The sequence below is a fragment of the Saimiri boliviensis genome, chromosome 11 (assembly GCF_048565385.1).
Source record: "Saimiri boliviensis isolate mSaiBol1 chromosome 11, mSaiBol1.pri, whole genome shotgun sequence".
Lineage (NCBI taxonomy): Eukaryota > Metazoa > Chordata > Mammalia > Primates > Cebidae > Saimiri > Saimiri boliviensis.
The window spans coordinates 118,364,290-118,386,225 of record NC_133459.1 but is presented as its reverse complement, the minus strand read 5'-3'; the positions used below and the strand labels follow the sequence as shown (position 1 = coordinate 118,386,225).

The following is a 21,936-nucleotide window of genomic DNA, read 5'->3' as shown; positions in this document are numbered from 1 at the left end:
CCTAGCCAATAAGCTTTTATTTTATTTTTTTAAGTATCTACTGTATGCCAAGTTTTAATAAGTGAGAAAGATCTGTTCAGTGAAAGAATGACGTGTAAACTGTATATTGAATGCCTCCTCCATACTGGTGAACTCTACTGGAAGGAAGGCTTCCTTCATTCTTTCTGTTACAATGATGCCATTAGCCCATGCCTCTAAAATGGGCTCTTAGTAAGCATAGGATGTCAATACCAAGTATGGGCTAAAGGGTCTTTGTTTGTCTGAGACAAATCTAGTTAATGACTACTGTCACAATATAATTATTATTCATGCCTTCTTTTCACTCGAGTGTCCCAGTTTGGGCTTACATTATATATTATCCCCTAGTTACAGGAGGTGTAAACCAGACAGTACCTGAAGCCCCAGAATAACCATGACTATATTTCTAGAGTGTCAGTTTTATTCCATGATAAGATACTGAAAACATTTCATTTATGTGATGAATATTTATTGTCTATTATATACAGATACTTTTCTAGGTGCCTAGGGATAAATCAAAACATAAAACAGAAATTAGCACCCTCAATCTAGTAGACAAGAGATAGACAGTAAACAAAATAAATAAATATTATGTTCAAAAGTTATTAGTGTTACATAGAAAAGGCAAAAGGCAAAGGGAGATAGGAAGTATTGGGGAAGAAGATTGTAATTTTAGTAAGTATAGTTGGTCAGAGCCTTCTGTAACATTTTATCTAAGACTTCAAAGTGGTGAGGAGTGAGCTGTGCAGATATTTGGGGAAGAGCATTCCAAACAGAGGAAACAGCAAGTACAAAGGCCCTGAGATGGGAGTGTGCCTAGCATTCAAGAATAGCAAGGAGGTCACTGTGGCTAGAACGGGGAAGGTAATTGGAATGAAGTCAGAGAGAGATGTAAAGACATGTTCTAATGGAGTGAGATGTGAAATCAGAGGTTTTGAGTGAAATAGTGACATAGTGACTTAGCTTTAACAGAATAGCATCTAGACTTGGTTTAATTTTGTACTTATTGAAATAGTTATTTTATACCTAATTGGACAAATAATTGTATATTTCTGGTACATACATAAAAAAGAAAATATTTCAGGTGTCTCTTCAGAATTACTTTTTTTACTTAGATGCATCAACATTCTGTTTTTCCCTCACAGTGTTGTTCTATATACATTAGTGTGATGCAGAATTTCTTGAAGAATCCAATAAAAAATAGAAAGCCATTGTTAATGGACTTTTTTTTTTTCCTTTGGTATTTTTAGTAGAAACGGGGTTTCACGGTATTAGCCAGACCTCAGGTTATCTGCCCACCTTGTGTTAATGGATTTTTAACAAGACCTCAGTTTTTGGAGCTTACCTGCATGTTACTGCTTCACCGTCTCTACTGCACCTCCCTACAACCATTTGGCTCTTAGGGGTTAAAGGAATGCTTCTGTGATTTTCTTTAAGTCACTGATACACCTATTCTTTGAGTTCTGATGTTGGCTGACAACAATTGTTAAGATGCATCTCAATTCCAGAGTTGTTAAAATTATATCTTAGAGTCAAAGAAAGGTAGTATCAAATTGAACATGGTACTTTTCCTGTGACTTTATGGAACTTGAAGCTTCTTGTAATTGACTGTCATTAAGAAAGGCTGTAATTGACTGTGGCAATGTCATAATGACTGCTAGAAAGCCAACTTTTCTCTCAGGCCTTGGTTTTAGTTGTAGGGTGAAGTAGTGTAATAGCTGATAGTGAGATAGCTGACACTTTGTCTTCATTCTGTTGTGACTTCTGAACTTTTGCTCTTTGTGCTCCAGGTATCTCTGGATGCCCATAATGACTGTAATAAGTCATCTATTCAAGAAATGTGCCAGGCACACTGTTCTGACTAGGAGTTGAATATAAATTACAGTGATTTATACAAACAGGGAACCTGTACTGATGGAGCTTATATTTTAGTGGGAGGAGTCAGACAGTGAACAAATAAATAAACAGGATAATGTTATAGTAGATAAGTACTCTGAAGGCAGTAGGACAATGGAAGGAATGCCAATTTAAGTAGGATGTCAGAGGAAGCTGTGACAATCGAGCTAGTTCATTAAGTTATAAGGGAAAAGCATTTCAAACAGAGGGCCTAATAAGAGAAGCCCTACAGAAATAACGATAACCACAACACTAAGTTACCATTGTCATTTATTTAATATGTATTGTGTGCCAGGCATTTTATTAAAAGCTTTACTTTTATATATTTCATTTAATCCTCACAGTATCTCAGTAGCATGCCTATTATTACTACTCCTTTTCTATAGATGGGAAAACAGATTCACAGAGATAAGCTGTATGTTCAAGGAAAGTCATACTAGCTGGTAAATAGTGGAGCCAGGATTCTGATTTAGGCCCCCATCTCTAAAGTAGTATACATAATTGCTACTTATGTTGCCTCTTGCATTGAAATCCATGAAGGTTCTCCAGTCCACATATGAAATACGTGGGAAGGTGAGGGTGATTTAAATAAGTTCCTTAGATGAGTTGATATAGTGGAAAGAACACAGGAGTAGATCTACCTGGCCCCTTATTCTCCAGTCCTTAATGTTTCTCCTCCCCTTCACATCTGTTCTTCACTTGTCATTTTTCTGCTTAAAAACTTTCTATAGCTTTTGTTTGCATTCTCTGCTCTTCTCTTCTTCAGCCACATTCTAGTTCTTTTATTTATTTATTGTTATTATTACTATTATTTTTCATGTGGGTTTTGCTCTTCTATCACCCAGGCTGGAGTAAAGTGGCACTATCATATTTTAGTAATCTCAAACTCCTGGGTTCAAGGTGTCCTTCTGCTTCAGTCTCAGTAGCTGAGACTACAGGCATGTATTACAAAGCCCAGCTAATTTTTTTTTTTTTTTTTAAGAGATGGGTCTCAAAGCACCTGGCCTCAAGTGGTCTTCTTAGTTTGGTCTCCTAAAGTGCTGGGATTAGAGGCCTGAGCCACCACCCCAGGCCACATTGTATGTCATTGTCTCTGAGCCCTCTCCCCTACCCTAATCATCCAAGCCTTTTTTTTTTTTTTTTTTCTTTTTCCCTGTCTTTACAGACACAGTTAATTTTTTCTAAAATGTTTTCTTCCACTTTCACAACTTGGTTAATAGTTCAGAACAAAACTTAGCTGTCAACTGAAGCCTTCCTAGCACCTTCAGAAATCCTCCCCAACGTAATAGTTTATGCATTCTTTTATTACAGGTATCACCTTGTATTTAGAGTGAACGTTTCCTCTACTGGACTAATGGCTGCACCAAATTTATTAGTTTTTTTAATATGCCGATTGCTGAGCCTTTTTTAAAACAGTGTTTATTTAAATGAATGATTTCTGGCCAGGTGCGGTGGTTCACGCCTGTAATTCCAGCACTTTGGGAGCCTGAGGTGGGCGATCATTGAGGTCAGGAGTTTGAGACCAGCCTGGCCAACATGGTGAAACCCTGTCTCTACTAAAAATACAAAAATTAGCCGGGTGTGGTGGCACATGCCTGTAATTCCAGCTGCTCACGAGGCTGAGAATCTCTTAAACCTGGGAGGCACAGGTTACAGTGAGTGGAGATTACGTCACTGGACTCCAGCCTGGGTGACAGAACAAGACTGTCTCAAAAAAAAGAAAACTAGAAAATATATATAATAAAAATAAAATAATGAGTTCTGCAGACATCAGCAACACCTCTGGGAAAGTGAGCAAATGATTTAACCTCCCTGAATTGAGTTTCCTTATCTGAAAAATCAGGATAATAATTCCTGTTCCACCAAGTTCACAGTACTATTGGGAAGATCTGTAAAGATAATGCTTGTGCAAGTGCTTTGAAAATGTCTTAAACCTATGCTATGTAAGGCTAGTAAAGCCTAGGTACTGTAATAAAATCTGAAGACTCTTGGGTAGTTCTCTTCTGTATCCCGTAGTTTACTGGGTCTTTATTATTGCCTCTCTTATTTTAACCATATACATTTTTATAAGTAACTGATATTTATTTAAAAGTAGCAATTTATCTGCAGTCAAGGATAAAGGATACTACTGGCAATTGGGACAAATTAAAAAAATTTTTTTATATATGCTTGAGAGCTTTAGTAGGCCTTCTCTCTGAAAATACAGTGAATATTCAAAACATAAAATTTTACCAAGCTTCTAAGATTTTGTGTCTTTACGGGAAATGGTTTTCAAGAGCATTGCGTTGTGTCCTTGGCATGCCATCTAGTGATCACAGCACAAATTGTTTAGTTATTTAAAAAATTTAGCTGCTTTTTCGTGTTGTGATTTATACAGTAAATCACAGTAACAATGTATTTATTAGTATATAATTTCAGTATAGTAGAAATTTGGTATATTTAATTCTGGGATTCTTTTTGTTTATTAGTTCAAGAGGTGTGTGTGTGAGTTATAGCAACTTGATAGGGTTTTAATCTTATCACAGTTTTATTAAAACTTATTTATAATTAACTACTCATGTTTTGGAATTTATTTCATTGAACTTTTTAAATTTTAAGAAACTATAAAATACACTGTCATTGATTAAAACTTTAAATTTTTGTTTCCTTGAAAGGTGTTAAAAAAGATATTGAGAAGCTTTATGAAGCTGTACCACAGCTTAGTAATGTGTTTAAGATTAAGGACAAAATTGGAGAAGGTAATATGCTTACTATTTTTACAAGGCTTTTTTCCCTCCTATTTCCCTTTTGTAATCTTGGTTTTCATTACTATTTCTTATTAAAAATATATATCACTTTTTAGATTATTAAGACCATGGTTTTATTACTAATTATTAAAACAACTTTTTCAACCTCAAAGAACGAATAAATAATAAACATTTACAGTAAAATGAAGTCCTGTTTTAATCTGTTGTGCCATCAAAACAGTTTTTACAATCTATCTTAGAATTGTTTCATTAACATTTTTTAAAACCAGATATTGAAAATCTAATAAATCGTTTTACAGGCACTTTCAGCTCTGTTTATTTGGCCACAGCACAGTTACAAGTAGGACCTGAAGAGAAAATTGCTCTGAAACACTTGATTCCAACAAGTCATCCTATAAGAATTGCAGCTGAACTTCAGTGCCTAACAGTGGCTGGGTAAGCAATTTAAAGATTTTAATTGAAGTTGTATATAATTTATAAGATTTAAAAATAGATACTTAGCAAGGATGATGAAATTGTATGTGAATTAAATACATTTTTCAGTCAACTGTTTGCAATTTGCTAGCACTTTCCTTCTAACCTCACAATGGTTAAATTTATAGTACTTCTTTTAGGTTGGATTTCCCTTGAGACTCAGCTTGATTTCCTGTCTTTTATCACTGCTTTTTGTAACCTTCCTGCCAAATCATGAACCTTGGCTTTCATGGTTTACATTATTTTGTAAATGTAGGGAACTCATATTTCACATTTCCCCAGCTATTGACAACCTCATCTAATATTTTATTTAGAATAACAGAATCACCTGATATGGTTTCTCTCTGCTAGGTCATTTCTGTCAACATATGGACATGATCTAGTATCTCATCCTCCTAAACTGCCCTCCTTCTTCCACATGCTCCATCATTTCTTTGCTCCCCTTTACAGCCAGACTTCTCAAAAATTATTTACATACATTGTTTTCATTCCACACCTCCCTTTCACTACATACTCGTTGCGGCTGCTTCCTCTATACTAAACTGGAAACTTAATAGGGTCAACCATTATAAGCATCATTTAACACAATTGATTTGAACCCTTGTCTTGACTTTAGTACTGCCACACCCTTCTTGCTTTCTTCTTCCCTCATTTGGCCTTTCATATTCAGTGTCTGCCAGCTCTTCCACTTCTACCTGACCCCTAAATGTTGGAGTTCCTCATGCTTGCTCTTGGGTTTCTCTATATTCGCTTTAGTGTTCTCCATTTCTATATGGTATAAAGTAATGATTCCCAAAAGTGTATGGTTAATCTCAGACCTTTTATCTTAACTACAGGTTTGTATATATCCACCTGCCTATTTAACATTTCCACTTGGTGCCTGATAAATATCTCAAACCTAATATGCTAAAACTAAACCTTAACATGCCAAAAAAAACAAAAACAAAAACAAAAAACCCCACCACAGCAAATATTTTATCTACCCATCTCTGCAAATGGCCCTATCTACACACTTGTTCAGGCCAGAAACCTAGAAATCATCCTCATTTTCTGTTTCTTTCCCAAACCACGTTAATCACTAAGTTCTAGCCGTTTTGCCTCTAAAATACATCTAGAAGTTCATCCATGTCTATTTTCTCTGCCACTACCTCAGCTGAAGCGTAGACTACTACTGTAGCCTGCTTCTTCTTTCTCCCCTTCTGTCTTCACACATCAGCCAGAATGATCTTCAAAATATAAAATACATACTTATATAACTTAAATTGGGTCATTAATTCGACCACTTAAAATTTTTCAGTGGTATTTCATTGTGTAGTTTGAAAAAAAAATCAACTTTCTTATGCCCATCTTCCCACCTCCCTCACTGCGCTCCATTTCTCTAGTTTCTCAGATTTGTTTCAGAAGCTTTCTAACCTCAGGGCCACTGCCCAGACTGTTTCCTCATTTGGGAAGAGTTCTCCCAGTCTTTGCCTGCTGACCCTTCATCTTCTGATCTGAGCAAGAGTGAAACTAGGAGCAGTAGCCCATGCTTGTAATCCCAGCACTTTGGAAGGATTATTTGAGGCTAAGAGTTTGAGACCTGCCTGGGCAACATAACAAGATCCCATCTGTACAAAAAACTTAAAAGTTAGCCAGGCATGCTGGCACATACCTGTAGTCCCAGCTACTCAGGAGGCTGAGGTAGGAGGATCACTTGCACCCAGGAGTTTGAGGCTGCAGTGACCTGTTATCACAGTACTGCCCTCCATCCCGCCTGGTCAGCAAAACGAGACCTTGTCGCTAAGGAGAAAAAAAAAGAGTGGCACTGCTTGAAAGATGTCTTCTCTGAATTAAGTTAGATTCTCCTATTTTTTTGTTGTTGTCACAGCGTCTTTTTATTTCTTTCAAAGCCCTTACCATAATCTGTCATTATAAATTACCTTGTTATTGTCTGTATTGTCACTAGATAGTAAACTCCATGAGGCCAAAAATTGTGTAAATTTTATTCACCATTGCATCACTAATGTCTATAATGCCTAACAGCAAGTAACAGTACCCACTCAATATTGAATGAATAAATAAACCTGTTTGTTTCACCTTCTGCATATTCTAGAAGACAAGAAAATGAAATGGCCTCTGTAAAGAATGCTTGCATACATTCTTACACCCTACATGTGATCAACCCTTTTTCCATACTTCAACTGTCTCCCTCTACCACTTTTTCTTTCTCTGTGCTTCAAAAAAGTACATGCTAAAAATGCCTTCCTCTGATCTGACAGTGCAGTCAGGCAAATTGTCTTTAGGCTCACCTTCCACTGTGTTACATTTTTCTTCTCTTATATTTCTTCCTTTCACTTAAATTGCTCTCTGAAAAATTACCAGTTAATTACTCTTTGCCAAACTAAAAACCTTCCCTCAGTTGTTACTCTCTTTGACTTCCATGCTGATAACTCTTCCTTCAAAATTCCTTTCTTATTTTGCTCTCTAACTTGTCTTCTTCCCAGCTTAGTTTTCTTTTCTTTCTGTTAATTTTCATATTTCTAGGTATCACTTCTCTTCAGATACTCTCACTGATTTCTCATTCTCTTCTCACTTCAGGTTTGTCCATTTATCTAGATATCTCTATCAAAATGATGAGGTCTGATTTTAGATGCTTCTTTTACTGGTTTCTCTATTTGTTTTGTTGATATCTCTATTGTTTTCTTACTCAGGTTCAAAATCATGGAAATCATCTTTGTCCTATTTTCCTCTTTTATGAAGCATAGTGATTAAGAGCATATATCTGGAGAAAAATGCCTGAGTTCAAATCCTGGCTCTATTAGTTTAGTGACCTTCATTTATTTATTACTGTTACCATCTTATCTGCTAAGTCTTATTAATTTGTTCTTATTCATCTTTTCCCTTTTTTCTCACTCTGCCACTTCCCCAGTTAAAACTATAATTACCTCATTTGAATTATTATGGTAACCTCAAAACTAGTGCTATTTTTGTTTTCAAAGAAAACTGTAACATAAGAACACAGGTCACTTGTGTTTATATTATGTGATGATGATTTTAAGTCAATTTTTTACCAATATGTATGCATTGCTAAAATTATATTGTTTAGGCATGTTTCAGTTCTCTGACCTTTCCTCTAAAAGTTCATTGTGCCTTTTTCCACTAGGGGGCAAGATAATGTCATGGGAGTTAAATACTGCTTTAGGAAGAATGATCATGTCGTTATTGCTATGCCATATCTGGAGCATGAGTCATTTTTGGTAGGTTTTAATATTTCTTGAATTTTTATTAGCTAAATATTTAATTGCAGACAGTATTTACAACTCATTTCATTCATAACTTTATTTTAGGACATTTTGAATTCTCTTTCCTTTCAAGAAGTCCGGGAATATATGTTTAATCTGTTCAAGGCTTTGAAGCGCATTCATCAGTTTGGTATTGTTCACCGTGATGTTAAGCCCAGCAATTTTTTATATAATAGGCGCTTGAAAAAGTAAGTATGAATAGTTACCAGAAACTATTTACCCTGTTTCTCTTTTTTTAAAAAAAAATGTTATTGTCTATTTTAAGGTACTGAACATGATGTTAGTAAAAAAGTATAAAGATAGTAAAAAGGTTACTATTGTGAAGCAAATATTTATGTTATCCATTTTGTTTTTGTTTTTATGGCAACAGCAGCTAAAATTTACTTATTTAGCATTAATTCCATATACAGTACAGTTTTATTACCTGTAGTCTGCAGAGTGTGCATTAGGTCTAGATTTATTTATCCTACACATCTGCTCCTTTGTATCCTCTGACCTGTATCTCTTAAACGTAACGTAACATACTACAACAGCCATACACATTATTTCTGTTTCAAAGTTTCATTGTGATGGGGAAGGGAAATGTGGTGAAGAAGATAATTAAAATTGTATTCGTGGAGCAAGATACATTATTAGATGTACCCTGGTTCAGGGGAAATAGCACTGAACTAAGAGACTTAGACAGAGTCTAGTAATTTTTGACCTTAGACAAGTCTCTTATCTCTGGACTTCATTTTTATTTTCTAGTAAGTGAGGGGATTGGACCACTTGATAGCCAATTTCCTGTTTTAACACAAAGGTTTTATTTTTATGTATACTTCTTAATGCCGATTATAATTATAGAGAAATTATAAGCTGAAAATAACAAATACCTCTATTTATATAATGGTTCGTATTGAACGGAGTAAGATTATAACTTCTTTCTTGGGCTTTTAGACCCCTGACTTTTTAATTTTCTTTAATAGAATCAGATTTTAAAACCATGATTTTAATTTTTTTAAACTTGCTTAACTAGAAATTATGTTATGATGCCATCTCTGCCACCATCAGAACAAAGGATTGTGTTTATGTTATGTATTCCTCCTCTGCCTTATTAACACAGACCATTGGAAAAAGAAAATTTGATTGATTGTGGGATACATCTTAATTTTAAATCCTCGTTAGCTATTAAATTCTTACTTTGTCTAGAAAACTTTTTTCTTTTTTCCAGATGCTATAAATTCCATCCCCCCAAAAACAACAGAATGCTCTAAATTCCTAATTGATTCCCCCCCAAAATTACAGTTTTTATGAGGATGGCTTGAGAGTATTACAATGTTACTAAGCTTTAATTGTTACAGATAAGTAAAAATGCTTAATTTTGTCTCTTAGGTACGCCTTGGTAGACTTTGGTTTGGCCCAAGGAACCCATGATACGAAAATAGAGCTTCTCAAATTTGTCCAGTCTGAAGCTCAGCAGGAAAGGTGTTCACAAAACAAATCCCATGTAATAACGGGAAACAAGATTCCATTGAGTGGCCCTGTACCTAAGGAGCTGGATCAGCAGTCCACCACAAAAGCCTCTGTGAAAAGACCCTACACAAATGCACAAATTCAGATTAAACAAGGAAAAGATGGAAAGGTTCTCTTTTATTTCTTAAGTACTGACACTGTTTTAGAAATGTACTCCTTCAACCAACAGAGGGAGATAGAATACTAGGATACTACTTGTAATTTGAAACACTTTTTTTTTTTTACATTTGTTATATGTATTGATTAAATTTTCACTAAGATTTGTGCTGAATCATTTTGCTTCCCATTTTAAAACTAAAATTTACTTTGTCAGTGTATAATATCTGACATTAACTATTATGAAACTATATTTTATGACAAAAATGGAAAATATTACATTTTCCCTGCATGTTAAAAAGTTTGTATTAATTATCCTTTTTAAAAGAAAGGATTAGTTATAGGGGAGAAATTCTGAAGTGTCTATCTCCATTTTAGCTGCACAGCAAAATGTAACATCCGTGCAGGTGGTTTTTGAAGTTTTTTTAGTTATATATATTTGTGGACTATGATAACATTGTATGGGTGTTGAGTTTTGTCTAGACTATTTTCTCCTTTCACAGAAGTGGTTTGGTGCCTGAGAATGACTTGGATGCAGCTGTTTTTGTTTGATCTCATTTAACTCTTTCAAAACTATGGCAGAGTACAGCTGGCAGAAAGTGTTACAGATATAATCCTTATTTTCCTTGTTTTTGTTGGTATTGTAGGAGGGATCTGTAGGCCTTTCTGTCCAGCGCTCTGTTTTTGGAGAAAGAAATTTCAATATACACAGCTCCATTTCACATGAGAGCCCTGCAGTGAAAGTAAGTAATGTAGCTTAATAGTGCAATGGTCAGTCAGTCATTCACTGAAGAGAATTTTAGGTAATAACTAGATTAAGATTTATTATCAGAAATTTTTTTAAAGTAGAGTTTGGCTTTGGCAGAAGATATTGCTGCTGTGAGCATTTAGTCAAAACTTGTTTTCTTCAGTTTTTTTCTGAACTTTTCTGGTGGAATTTTTCCTCATTTTTGGTCAGCTATTACTGCTCTTTCTCTAGAGGAACATTTAGAACATTAAGGGCTTTTCTGTCATTGCTAGAGTGTGAGCTCCCTGCATCTAGCTGACTCTTCTGACACATAGTTGTTAGTGTAAAGATGTTTGTAAAGTTAACAAAATTGTCAACAATGTAGATGATTTCAGATTGACTTACGATATCTGTGATAGCTAGACAGCATGAACAACAAATTAAAACTGATTTTAGCCAATGTACTTGTGCAGTTTACAGTTCTGAAATGGAGTTAGACACTAGAACATAACTGTTTTATATTTTCGCAATGTATCAGGAAAAGTTCTAATAAAGTAAGTATAAGTAAAATGTTGGCCAAGCTAGGACTAATTAGTAAATTTTAATATAAGGCAACTTTACAGAAAAAATTCAAGAAGAGCTTAAACATTTTAATAGACAACTGTTTAACAGACAACTGTTTATTTGCAGTCCAGTAGCCATTCAGCAGTTTTTAAACTTATGCTTCCGCTATTGCTTTTTGCCATACTAGTATTTTAGGACATCATGTTAAATGTCATAAAAATAGAAAAGACTTTTCTTTTACAGCTCATGAAGCAGTCAAAGACTGTGGATGTACTGTCTAGAAAGTTAGCAACAAAAAAGAAGGCCATTTCTACAAAAGTGATGAATAGCAGTGTGATGAGGAAAACTGTCAGTTCTTGCCCAGCTAGCCTGACCTGTGACTGCTATGCAACAGATAAAGTTTGTAGTATTTGCCTTTCAAGGTAATGTGTTTTGATGGTGTTATAAAATCCCCAGCATGCTGCCAGACAAGATTAGAAATTGCATTGATTTGGGTGGATAATTGATTGAGTGAGTGCAGATCAACACAGATCAGTGAACTACAATGGGCCTCGATGCAGAACAGTAGTATCTTGAAGAGCAAATGATAAACAGTTTTCATATATTATGCATTTAATATGGATATACTCTGGAAAGCACATTTGCTCTTATATACAGATAACTGGGAGGGAGTGGCTTTTTCAGAAACTTAGAATCACACATTTTGCTTGCTGATGTGATCTTTCCTGTTTTCTCTCTTTAGTCTCACTTATGTGGGGTAACCAGAACCAAACAGTAGAGCTCCTCTCTTAATCCCACCCCCATCTCTTTTAAGACTTGGCTTTCATAAAGCCTTTCCTGATTAATTCAAATATATAAGTATATCTTTGATCAGTTACCCCAAATGGAAATTAATTTTTATACCTGCGAATTGCTGTTGGGTTCTATTTTTCTATTATGGCTCTTATTGTCTACTGATACTTTTTATTCTTGGAAGTTATTTTAAAACCTTTCTGGAATAAGTGGGGAATTAGTAGAGGGGGTAAAAAAACAGTAGAAGCAAAATCTAGAATTTTTATCACACTAGATTATCACTTTATAGTAATACTTATATAGTTATCAAGGCAAAATTTACTGCGAACTAAATTGATGAATGTTATTTTTTAGACTTAAATAGTTCAACTTTAACATAACTAGCGAAATCTTATTTCATCATAAGGCGTCAGCAGGTTGCCCCTAGGGCAGGTACACCAGGATTCAGAGCACCAGAGGTCTTGACAAAGTGCCCCAATCAAACTACAGGTATGTTGCACTGGAAATACAGAACGCAATTAAAATGGATTGTCCTGGTTATATTTTATTTTATGATCTCTGTCTATTTATGAGTAATATTTGAGCTCTTCTGCTTTTAATTAAGTTACGTAAGCAGTTCTAGCAGTGTGGCATTCCTATTTTTGAACTAATGCTATTTTTTATGAAAGTTTTTAATCCCAATTTTGCCTGTTTTTTAACTTTTTTCAATAGGTTACATTTCACATATTTATTTACAAGATGATCTTGCCGTCTTATAAATAAATATGCAAAATGTAATGTACGGAATTTTGTTGACATCACCTTTGTGGGGGAAAAGTTATGTTTAATAGTTTTTGCCAGCCAAAGACTTAAAGCATTTTATTTGCTTGCTTAATACCGCAAAAGTTTCCTGTGATGTAGATACAATTGTGTTCGATTAAAATTTTTGTTATTATATAAACAATATAATATCAATTAGGTTTTGAAAAAGAAAAAAGTGTTCCACAATCTACAAAGTTATCATGGAGCTGGAATCCAGGAAACATCTTGAATGAATAGATGAATCCTGCTATTCACTTGAGTTCTGGGCTTTGAAGAAATGCATTCATTCATTGCATGTCTGTTCTTGCTTGCTAATGATAAAATAAACAAACAAATGAGATCATCTGTTCACACTAGTCAAGACATACCGTCAGATAATTACAAAGTAACTTGTTGAGTATGGTAATAAAACTTATACAAGGTATTCAAGGAGTATCTAAATCCTAATCCAAACAGATTATGGAAGGAAATTCATGAAAGAAATATCTCTTAGAATGTAAATTGTGCTGGGAAGTTAGCATAGAGGCATGAGCCAAGGAACTCAAGAAACAGCATACAGGAAACTAAAAAAGTTTAATTTTGGCTGGGTGCACTTTCTCACGCTGTAATCCCAGCACTTTTGGAGGCTGAGATGGGCGGATCACCTGAGGTCAGGAGTTTGAGACCAGCCTGGCCTTCTCTACTAAAAATACAAAAATTAGCTGGGTATGAGTGGTGCACACCTGTAATCCCAGCTACTTGGGAGGCTGAGGCAGAAGAATCACTTGAACCCAGGAGGCAGAGGTTGTGGTGAGCTGAGATCCCACCATTGCATTCCAGCCTGGGCAACAAAAGTGAAACTTCATCTCATCTCAAAGAGAAAGAGAAAAGAAAAGAAAGGAAGGCAGGCAAGTGATACAGTAGCCAAAGGAATAGAGAGCATATAACCTGGTGACACGAGGAGGTCAGCAATTAGAAGAGACGTCCCTGAAAAGAAAAAAAAGGAGCTTTTTAACAAGAAGTTTAGCTGGTCATAATCTTTAACTGCCAGAAGTCAGAAGATTAAACTTCCTATAGTGGGAATGTAAATTAGCACAACCACTATGGAAAACAGTTTGGATTTCCTCAGAAAACTAAAAAATAGAGCTACTGCTGCATGATCCATCAATCCCATTGCTGGGTATATACCCAAGAGAAAGGATATCAATGTACCAGAGAGGTATCTGCACTCCCATGTTTGTTGTAGCCCTGTTCATAATAGCCAAGTTTTGGAAGCGTCCTAAGTGTCCACCAACAGAGAAATGGATAAAGAAAATGTACTTACACACGATGGAGTACTATTCAGCCATGAAAAAGATCTTGTCATTTGTAACAACATGGATGGAACTAGAGATCATTATGTTAAGTGAAATAAGCCAGGCACCAAAAGACAAGCATTGCGTGTTCTCACTTATTTGTGGGATCTAAAAATCAAAACAGTTGAACCCATAGAGAGGGGAAAGACAGTTACTAGAGGCTGAGAAGGGTAGTGGGAGGGTGTGGGGGACGTGGGGATGGCTAATGGGTACAAAAACTAGTTATAAAAAAATGAATAACCCAACACTTTGGGAGACCAAGGCAGGTGGATTGCTTGAGCTCAGGAGCTCGAGACTAGCCTGGGCAACATGGTAGACCCCTATTTCTACCAAATACAAAAAAGTAGCTGTACACTCGTGGTCCTAGCTACTCAGGAAGCTGAAGTGGGAGGATCACTTGAGCCTGGGAGATGGAGGTTGCAGTGGGCTGAGATCACACCACCACACTCTAGCCTGGGTAACAGAGCCAGACCTCATCTCAAAAAAAAAAAAAAAAAAAAAGGATGAATAAGACATAGTATTTGATAGCACAACAGGGGGACTATAGTCAATCATAATTTAATTGTACATTTAAAAATAACTAAAAGAGCACTTTGGGAAGCCAAGGCAGGCAGATCACTTGAGCCCAGGAGCTTGAGACCAGCCTGGCCAACATGCCAAAACCCTGTCTCTACTAAAACTACAAAAAGAAAAAAAAAATTAGCTGGTCATAGTGACATGTGCCTGTAATCCCAGCTACTCAAGAGGCTGAAGCATGAGAATTGCTTGAACCTGGGAGGCAGAGGTTGCAGTGAGCTGAGATGGCTCCACTGCATTCTAGCCTGGGCGACAGAGTGAGACCCTGTCTCAAAAAAAAAAAAAAGAAAGAAAAGAAAAGATAATTGAGTTGTTTGTAACACAAAGGATAAATGCTTGAGGGAATGGATACCCTATTTTCAGGATGTGATTATTACACATTGCATGCCTGTATCAAAACATCTCTTTTTTTTTTTTTTTTTTTTTTTGAGACGGAGTTTCGCTCTTGTTACCCAGGCTGGAGTGCAATGGCGCGATCTTGGCTCACCGCAACCTCCGCCTCCTGGGTTTAGGCAATTCTCCTGCCTCAGCCTCCCGAGTAGCTGGGATTACAGGCACACGCCACCATGCCCAGCTAATTTTTTGTATTTTTAGTAGAGACGGGGTTTCACCATGTTGACCAGGATGGTCTCGATCCTCTTGACCTCGTGATCCACCCGCCTCGGCCTCCCAAAGTGCTGGGATTACAGACTTGAGCCACCGCGCCCGGCCCCAAAGCATCTCATATGCCTCATCAATATATATACATCTACTCTGTACTCACAAAAATTAAAGTCTTCACAACCGCACAAAAATACAATTTTTTAAAAGTTTCTAGAGCAGTAGCTAGTGGTAGTGTCAGCTGAAGAAGAGCTTCTAATATTCATTACTTTTCACTAAAATGAAAGCCCTTTGGTATGGTATGTAATAATCGAGGATCATCCGGATTTTTTCCCACATAGCTATTTTTGGATTCCTTTTGATCTTATAAAATGTGCATTTACCTAGTGTTTCCTAATGACTAAATAACCTTTTAAGTGTACCAAATGTTGCTCTAGAAGGAAACATTCTATTTTGCAGTGAGGATTCTTAATCCTGGTTGTACATTAAAATCACCTGAGGAACTTTTTTAAAACATTGAACTACTTCAGAACTGTGCAATCAAAATATCTGGGTCTGAGCATCTGAATTTTTTAAGGCTCCCAAGATGATTCTAATGCATACGAAATGTTCAGGACTATTGATTTAGATAATAAAATTATATACTTGAAATTTGAAATTTATTTTTAAAATTTATCTTCTATTACAGCAATCGACATGTGGTCTGCAGGTGTCATATTTCTTTCTTTGCTTAGTGGACGATATCCATTTTATAAAGCCAGTGATGATTTAACTGCTTTGGCCCAAATTATGACAATTCGGGGATCCAGAGAAACTATCCAAGCTGCTAAAACTTTTGGTAAGCAGTTTTGTGTTATAGAGCAAAACAAATGCCTTTGATTATCTCCTACAAATTGCTTAATAAATTATTATGAAACTCTCTTCACAAATATACATTCAGTCCTGATAAAGTTCGAATATGAAGTAGAAAATTCTTCAGTTGCTTAAAAATAAATTTATCATCACCTCTCCTCTATACATAAAATCACTTAATCTTTTTAAACACAAATTAATACACTATTGCAATATTTAAAGTTTGCCTTTGTAATCTTAATGAGTAAAGTCTTAATTCCTTTTAGTTATGGTTTCACTTTCATTACATAAATATCTTTAATAATATGTTTTTTTTGTTTGTTTTTTTTTTTTGTATTTTAAGCATCAGTTGCACTACGTCTTGGTACTTAGTGTGTCCTTGCCTTAAATGATCATAGGCTATACTAACAAGTAAACAGTTAATTGTTAATATAGTGTAATAAGGACTGGGTAAGAGAATAGAAATGTGTGTTGTCAGGTTGTGTGGGTTTAGGGTAGCAGAGAAGCAAAATGCATAGAAGGTCTCAACTGATGGAATATTATTGTAAGCATATATTGGACATGAATGTCAACTCAGCCATGCAAGATCTTCAAGACTGGGAGATGCAGTGTACTTCATAGGGCATGTGAGAATTATCTCAGCCTTGCTCTGGCCAACAACCTGAACTCAAATGCCCATTTAATGTTTATTTTGCAAGCTCAATTATAGTTAATACTTTCCCAAGGAATAAGTATGATTGAGTCAGCTTACTAACACACAATATGGAACACCTCAGGGGACAAAGTTTCAGCCAGCCTACCTCCAGAGTAGCTGGGCTGCCTTGTGCTCAGCCCCAGGATCATTGTGTCTTAACTGGGGTTGCATGTCAGAATTATCTGCGAATCTTTAAGAAATACAAATGCCTGCTGACTCTGCCCATTCTTGGAAAATATGATTCAGAAAAGTAAGATCCTTAGGAAGACTCCAGTCTTGTTAGTTTGAAAAAAACAAGTGATTTCGACTAAGAAACTACTGGTGTTTTAAGAACCACTGCAAAAATTACTACCCTTGCTTAGGCACCAGTGCTATGGTCTAATATACAAGAAAAACTTAGTGGTGGTTGTGAAGAAAGCCTCATGTTAATAGAGGCTTGCCAAAATATGCTTCTACAGCAAAGTCAGTCCACAGTTTTTAACTATCTTGTACCTATTGTAGGACATACAAGGGTAAAGTGACCATGAATGGAAAGCAAGATTGATATCTTAGAAATGATATTCTTACATAATAATAATCATAACAAGTTTATTCTCAACTGAGAAAACTTTCATTTACTATTAACTAACTTTGTGAGACGTTCATGAACATAAAGTCTATCGGCCAACACCAAAATATTTTATTGAAGAGCTTGAATCTCTCCCATTGGTAATCCAGGTTATAATCAGGGCAAACAATGGAAGTACAACATGGGACACAAAAATATTCCAAATCAAGTACCATGATAGCAAGCAAGAGCTTTTAGAGATTTATCATTGTAATACTTGTTTTCATATATTAAAAAAAAAAAAAAAAAAAAAAACAGGGCTGGGCGCAGTGGCTCATGCCTGTAATCGCAGCACTTTGGTAGGCCAAGGCAGGTGGATCATGAGGTCAGGAGATTGAGACCATCCTGGTCAACATCGTGAAACCCATCTCTACTAAAAATATAAAAATTTGCTGGGCATGGTGGCACACATTTGTGGTCTCAGCTACTTAGGAGGCTAAGTCGGGAGAATCGCTTGAACCCAGGAGGCAGAGGTTGCAATGAGCCGGGATCGCGCCACTACACTCCAGCCTGGTGACAGAGCGAGACTCCATCTCAGATAAATAATGCCATAGCACTTGTCTCAGTTCTATTAGTATGACATTTGTAGTTATTTTAGTCAGATGTTACTATAACTTTGGACTGAGTATAAAAGCCTCAAAATTTCAACAAACACCGGTGTTCCCCTTTGTAACCTAAAGAAAATACTTGGCTGAGATTAGCAGTGAGAGCACCTTTACTTTTCTTACCTGTGACCTACTCCACTGTCCTCAACCCTTAGACCTGGCTCCATTGTGGGTTGTCATTAAGTACACAGCAAATTGTGTTGAATAAATTAAAAAGAAAAGTCTTGAGCTGAAACAAATTCCTGACACATAGTAGTCTGTAGCAAAATATGTTGACTGATTGTGCTAGTTTAAGTTATTTTTCCTGATGATTTTAAATGAACCCTCTTTTTGGTCATACAAAAAAATCATATTGTGTAACTTGGTGACATGCTATAACATATACTACTAATTATTTTATGACTTCATAACAAGCTAAGAAAGCCGGCGTCCCCAAACTATGGTCCACGAGCTGCATGCGGCCCCCTGAGGCCGTTTATCCGGCCCCCGCCGCACTTCAGGAAGGGGCGCCTCTTTCACTGGTGGTCAGTGAGAGGAGCACAGTATGTGGCGGCCCTCCAACGGGCTGAGGGACAGGGAACCGGCCCCCTGTGTAACAAGTTTGGGGACGCCTGTAATAAAGGAATAAAACTATATGAGTATTTCCCTCTGGCTATAATTTTCTAAAGAGAATAGGAATAATAGAATCAATTTGAAAGTAAAAAAGCGTTGGCATATTGTACCCTCAGCAAATTTTGTGTTCGGTGATTTGTTTCTTCTGTTTCCTCCCTTGCCCCGTTTGTTTCCTGCCCCCCTGCCCTTTTTTTTCTTGGCTTAATACACCAGTCCAATAGTTAGTTCAGAAAATGTAAAGGTAATAATGACTTTGTTGGCAATCCGCATTCCCAGAAAGGCATCTAAGTGTTGTGGTACTTATTTAGTACATTTAGTACATTTCTGTTCAATAAGGAAATGCAAGGCAAAAATAATACATGATTGCCATTTGTGTGCTTAACTTATTTTTGTACATCTGATAATAAACACATCAGGAAGTTATTTCAAAAACATATTTTTTAAAACTGTGATATTGTTTATTTGTTCATTCAGAAATATTTACTGGGGCTTTATGTGTGCCAGGTACTGTTGCGAGTCTGCTTTCACAGAGCTTAAATTCTAGTGAGGAAGAGAACACAAATAAATACCATGAGAAATGAGTGGTACTGAGAAAGATAAAAGGAAAAAGGTAGTGAAGACGCTCATTTAGGATAGGTTGGTCAAGAACAACATCTCTAAGGATGTGTGATTTGAACAGAGTTGTTGAATAATGCCTTTTTATCCAGTCCGACAGATATTAACTGAGCATGTAATATGTACCAGGCATAGGCTAGGTTTTGGGAGTCCGAAGATAAATAAGACAGTTCCTATCTTCAAAGAGCTCACGGTATAGTACGTGGACAGACATATATAGGATAGCAAAAGTAATAATGGAACTGCTCCCAAGATATGATAGAAGCTGAAACTGGTCAACTTTCTCTGAGGGTGTCAGGCCTCAGAGGCGATTCTTGAACTGAGTGGTGATGTCAGTGAGAGTGTCCTGGGCACACACGAGGCATGCAGGACATCCTGGGCGAAGACAGGAGTCATGTAGTCAAAGGCATAGAAGCCTGGAAAGGAAGTAGACTGGGGGTGTGGGAGCTACAGCTAGTTTAAGATTATAGAATGATAAGTTGAGGCTGGAGAAATTAGCAGAGTCAAGTGAGTGCCTGGCATAGCTCGTAAGTCACTGCTTTCTACTTACTGTCTCCTACTTTATTTCCCACTATGCAATTCAAATACAACTTAAATGTAATATGTGGTACTCTTGTCTCACACTGTGTGTGTGTGTGTGTCTGTCTGTCTGTCTGTCTGTCTGTCTGTCTGTGTGTGTTTGTGTGTCCATAAAGCGTATGTTTGGACTTTCATGTTCCTCATGAGAGAGGCTTCTGATACATTCAAATAATAAAACAGGTTTTTTCTGTTGTTTTTCTTTTTCTTCTTTGGCTTTTAGGCAAATCAATATTATGTAGCAAAGAAGTTCCAGCACAAGACTTGAGAAAACTCTGTGAGAGACTCAGGGGTATGGATTCTAACACTCCCAAGTTAACAGGTGATGCACTACAAGGGCCTGCTTCTCATCAACCAACTTTCTCAGACAAAACTGACCGTAAAGCTTCTCACCTCACACAGACGCCTCCAGGACAATACTCAGGGAATTCATTTAAAAAGGGGGATAGTAATAGCTGTGGGCGTTGTTTTGATGAGTATACTACCAGTTTAGAAGGCTGGAATGATGTACCTGATGAAGCTTACGATCTACTTGATAAACTTCTAGATCTAAATCCAGCTTCAAGAATAACAGCAGAAGAAGCTTTGTTGCATCCATTTTTTAAAGATATGAGCTTATGATGATGGGTCTTCAATTAAAGTTGACTGTTAAGAGGTAAAATAAAAAAGAATACTTTGTAATAGCCATAAGTTCTTGTTTAGAGACCACAGCAGGATGAATGACTTATTTTAACATTTTAGTGTTTGGTGGCACATTCTAAAATATAGATTAAGACTACTTAAAATGCCTGGCATAGTTCTTGGGACTAACATGATTTTCTTTGAGTTAAACCCACCTAAGTAGATTTTAGGTGGGTTCCTATTAGGTCACATTTTTAGTGTCCCTAGTTACCTTTCACTGACATATGCAGAAAAAGTAGCAGTTTTAGTTTTAATTAATTAAAATTAATGGATGTGATGAGGATTAAATGAATCAAAAGACAATTTGTAGGTTGTTTTAGAGTTACTTACGAGCTATGTATACTTTGGGAAAACTCAACCTGGTGCTGGTACTCTTAACAATTTTATAAGTAAAGAAAATAATTTCCTTTTCTAGAGGTACATTGTATGCCTTTTATGAACACTAAAACAAGGAGGAAATGTTGGTCATGGGGCAAAATATCACTTAAAATTGAATTTATCCATTTTAAAAACATATTTTATGAAAGCATTTTAGTGTGAATTGCCATTTTTTCTTAACGGCTTCTCTTGATTTTTCTTCTTCTCTGCCCTACCTAAAACATTCTCCTCAGAAATTTTATGGTGCTGACCACAAAGTTTCTGGATGTTTTATTAAATATTGCATGTGTTTATAGTTGGGAATGTTAAATAATACATACACTGGTTGATAAAGGGAAGCTGTAGGACCAAGGTGAAGATTGATAGTCCAGATGCTTTTCTTTTTTGAATTATATGTTTTTTCACACCATCTTAGATATAACTAGGTAGGTGCTGAAAGGAAAAGTGAATAGAGAGTTGATAATGTTGTTGGAGATTTTTTTCCTCTGCCTAGAGCCATCCAGATCTCTATATCCTGTTTTGACTAAGTCTTAGGTGGGTTTGGAAGAGAGATAATGAAGTAGGCAAAGTTGAAAAGGACCCAAGATAGAAGTTTATATTCAGAAATGATATGTATGAGTGATGGCGTATCAGACTTCCTATGAGAAAAAGTCTGGTGGGTGGGTCAGCTGACATATTTCCTATTTAATAGTCATAGAATACAGATACAGTTTAGAGACATATATTTGTTATTTTGAGAACTGATAGGTCAGTATATGTACCTAAACTATTTGGTAAATATAGGATATATCTATGTAAACCATTACCATTCATCTGCTCTTCTGCCATAATTTTTTTTAAAAAATTGAATGCTCTTGAATTTGTATATTTAATAAAGTTATCCTTTTATATTTTTTTA

General features: G+C 36.1%; 1 protein-coding gene across 4 annotated transcripts in view; it reads left to right on the top strand.

Annotated features, from left to right (window-relative positions):
• The window catches only part of CDC7 (cell division cycle 7), a 25,816-nt gene extending 3,880 nt beyond the window's left edge, over positions 1–21,936 (top strand). For all 4 annotated transcript variants that reach the window (XM_010343864.3, XM_074381448.1, XM_074381447.1 and 1 more), the window contains 10 exons: positions 4,569–4,652; positions 4,961–5,096; positions 8,278–8,371; positions 8,462–8,604; positions 9,788–10,037; positions 10,672–10,767; positions 11,559–11,737; positions 12,514–12,596; positions 16,107–16,256; positions 20,203–21,936. In XM_010343864.3, the coding sequence (XP_010342166.1) occupies positions 4,569–4,652; positions 4,961–5,096; positions 8,278–8,371; positions 8,462–8,604; positions 9,788–10,037; positions 10,672–10,767; positions 11,559–11,737; positions 12,514–12,596; positions 16,107–16,256; positions 20,203–20,600 (1,613 nt within the window). In that variant the 3' untranslated portion in view covers positions 20,601–21,936. The remainder of the gene's footprint in view (positions 1–4,568; positions 4,653–4,960; positions 5,097–8,277; positions 8,372–8,461; positions 8,605–9,787; positions 10,038–10,671; positions 10,768–11,558; positions 11,738–12,513; positions 12,597–16,106; positions 16,257–20,202) is intronic.